The 2923-nt window shown below is 66.4% G+C and overlaps 1 protein-coding gene across 1 annotated transcript in view; it reads right to left on the minus strand.

The window, feature by feature from the left end:
• The window catches only part of MYO1A (myosin IA), a 16773-nt gene that overhangs the window by 9315 nt on the left and 4535 nt on the right, over positions 1 to 2923 (minus strand). The window contains exons 4-13 of the mRNA XM_009882818.1: positions 2781 to 2904; positions 2526 to 2673; positions 2314 to 2432; positions 2144 to 2230; positions 1971 to 2036; positions 1746 to 1850; positions 1062 to 1124; positions 692 to 892; positions 238 to 464; positions 1 to 160 (exon numbers count right to left, since the gene is read on the minus strand). Coding sequence (XP_009881120.1) covers positions 1 to 160; positions 238 to 464; positions 692 to 892; positions 1062 to 1124; positions 1746 to 1850; positions 1971 to 2036; positions 2144 to 2230; positions 2314 to 2432; positions 2526 to 2673; positions 2781 to 2904 — 1300 coding nt within the window. The remainder of the gene's footprint in view (positions 161 to 237; positions 465 to 691; positions 893 to 1061; positions 1125 to 1745; positions 1851 to 1970; positions 2037 to 2143; positions 2231 to 2313; positions 2433 to 2525; positions 2674 to 2780; positions 2905 to 2923) is intronic.

The raw sequence follows: 2923 nt of genomic DNA on the forward strand, positions 1-2923 counted from the left end.
CATCTTGTAGCGCTCCAGGAAGGGGCTGTAGAGCTGACGGAAGGCGTAACCCGCCCGCCGCACCCGCACGTTCTCCATCAGCCCCAGGTACCGGACCTGCGCCAGCACCAGCTCCGGCGTGAAGAGCATTGCCGTTTTGGTCTCGTTGGGCTTGATGCACCTGGGGAGGGCAGCGGTGGGCTGGGGGGGTCCCGCTGGTGCCAGGGCTGGTGTCGGGGCTCCCCCCGGGGCCAGTACCTGATGTAGTTGGGGTTCTTGGAGTAGAGGTTCTTCATCAGCGTCGCCACCGAGGCCTTGAACTGGAAGCCGGCGGTGGGGGGCAGCTTGAGGGAGACCTTTTGGGGGTCTCCCTCGGGGAAGAGGGACCGCAGCAGCGTGTGCCGGGAGGCCCACATGGCCTGTGAGAGGTCGCGGAAGAGCAGGTCGTTGTTCTTCTCGATGAAGCCGGTCACGTTGTAGGTCACCTGAGCATGGGAGCGGGGTCAATGCTCAGCGGGGTGCACGGGGGGACGCGCTCGGGGAGGGAGGAGAGAGCGGGCGGGTTACGGTTCAGCGTGTGCGTGCCCATTCCCTGTCCAGCAAAAGCTGGGAAGCGCCCATGCAAAGCTGGGAAGAGGACCCAGGGGTCCGGGCTGCCCCCTTTGGGACCGGGGCTGCGGGTGCCGGTGGGTGCCCGTGGCCGCTGGCGGACCTTGCCAGCGTAGTGGTGGATGCGGAAGCATTGCGACGGCAGGCTGGCATCCATGATGCGCCGGGCGTTCTGTGTCTCCTTGCTCTCGTAGTGCTTGTGGGTGGCAAAGAGCTGGTTCAGCTTGGTGAGGAAGGTGTCCTCGTTGACCACGCCGGGCCGCAGGCACTCCTCGTCCAGCATGGCCAGGATCCCGGACTTGCTCTGCGCCGTGATGGACGGTGTCACCCCAAACCGGCCCCAGCCCCGAGCAGCGGCTCCATCGAACCGGGGCTGCTCCGGGCTCTGCTCAGCCCCAACTCACACCGGGTATGATGGAGAGGGGGGGGGTTGGGACCCCAAACCGGGCCCTTGGCACTGGGGGGCAACTCACGTTCTCGATCAAGTTGCAGATGATGCTGTTGTCGAAAAATTCCACTGGCGTCCACTGGATGCCCTGGGAGCAGATGGGGGTCAGATGCATGGACCACCGGACACGTGGCGCACAGACCCTGCCCCACAGGCACCCCCCCCAGCTGATGTGGGGCAGGAACCGGACGTCCGGCCACAGGGACGGGGATCCCGAATCCCTCCCTGCCTTCCTGCTATTGAATCTGCTCCCAGCAGGGAGTGGGGCGAGGGAGGGACGTGCTGCGGGGCTGTCTCCAGCACTTCCCTGTCCCCGGGGGGTCAAAGCTCCTTGGGGGCCGTATTCTGGCACAGGCAGAGGGGCCGCATCCAGCCCGACCGGCACGGGCCCGGGGTACCTCTCGGACGTATTCCTCCTGCTCCTCCTTCAGGGTCATCAGGATGAAGATCTGCTGCAGCTTCTCGTTACCCCCCCCAGGGGATGTGGGGCAGGAACCGGACGTCCGGCCACAGGGACGGGGATCCCGAATCCCTCCCTGCCTTCCTGCTATTGAATCTGCTCCCAGCAGGGAGTGGGGCGAGGGAGGGACGTGCTGCGGGGCTGTCTCCAGCACTTCCCTGTCCCCGGGGGGTCAAAGCTCCTTGGGGGCCGTATTCTGGCACAGGCAGAGGGGCCGCATCCAGCCCGACCGGCACGGGCCCGGGGTACCTCTCGGACGTATTCCTCCTGCTCCTCCTTCAGGGTCATCAGGATGAAGATCTGCTGCAGCTTCTCGTTGCAGTAGTTGATGATGAACTGCTCAAAGCCGTTGTCCTGCGAGAGAAGGGTCCCGCGTGGCAGGTCGTGCCCAAGCCCCCAGCCCCACTCCATGTCCCACCGGCCACCCCCAGCCCCCCCAGCAGTAGGATGGGGCCGGGTGGGCCCTGCGCTCACCTGGAAGATCTCAAAGCCATAGATGTCCAGGACACCCATCACCTTCCTCTGCTTGCCTGGCTTCAGCTGGGGAGGCAGCGGGGTGCTGAGCTGTGTCCTGGCCCCATGTGGGATGGGGGTCTGGGGCCCCTTCCAGGACGGGGAGACCGGTGCCTGTCACCCCATGTGCTCACCTGGATGCTGGTGTTGATGCGGTTCACCAGCCAGTCAAAGAGGCGGCTGTAGATGTTCTTGGCCAGTGCGTCCCGACCATAGTAGCCCTGGGGAGAGGGGCGAAGGGCTCGTGCCAGCTCCTGGGGGGCTGCCAGGCATCACCCCCACAACAGGGGACAGTCCCGCTCACCTGGGGGACGCTGAGGGTGGTGAGCACCATCTCGTCCCGTGCCTTCACTGTGCGGGAGCACAGCGCCCGCTCCAGGACACCGGTGTCCAGCCCGGTCAGCTCACAGATCTCCTGCAGCTCTGCGTGGGGAGGCAGCGGTGCCGAGGCTGAGCCAAGGGGCCGAGCGGGGTCCCCCCGACCCGCTCCAAGCCTGTCCCCGTCCTTGTCCCTACCCTGCGGCTCAGCGATGCTGCAGGCCTCCATCCCGCTGGCCTGGTAGCTGCTGCTCAGCTGCACGTTGCCCAGCTTGAGCACCACGGCCGTCCCCTCCAGCAGTGCTGTCCCCTCGGCGGGCGAGAAGCCAATGACCCTCATGGCATCCTAGGGACGGACACGGGCAGCTCAGAGGGACGGAGTCAGCCCTGGGGTGTTTTGGGAAGGAGGGGTGTCACGGCTTCCCAGCCCCCCGAGGCTGCGGCCGGCGGTACCTGCATGGTGCGGAAGTTGGCTGCATCGTCCATGCCGGGCAGCCCAGAGCTCTCCCGGTTCAGGTAGCCGTAGTGCCGGCAGTCCTGGCGGAGCTTCAGCTGCTCCGGGGAAGGCAGGAAGTGGCTCAGTCATGGGCCCCCCC

This window comes from Charadrius vociferus, unplaced genomic scaffold (genome assembly GCF_000708025.1).
Source record: "Charadrius vociferus isolate BGI_N301 unplaced genomic scaffold, ASM70802v2 scaffold794, whole genome shotgun sequence".
In the NCBI taxonomy this organism is placed as follows: Eukaryota; Metazoa; Chordata; class Aves; order Charadriiformes; family Charadriidae; genus Charadrius; species Charadrius vociferus.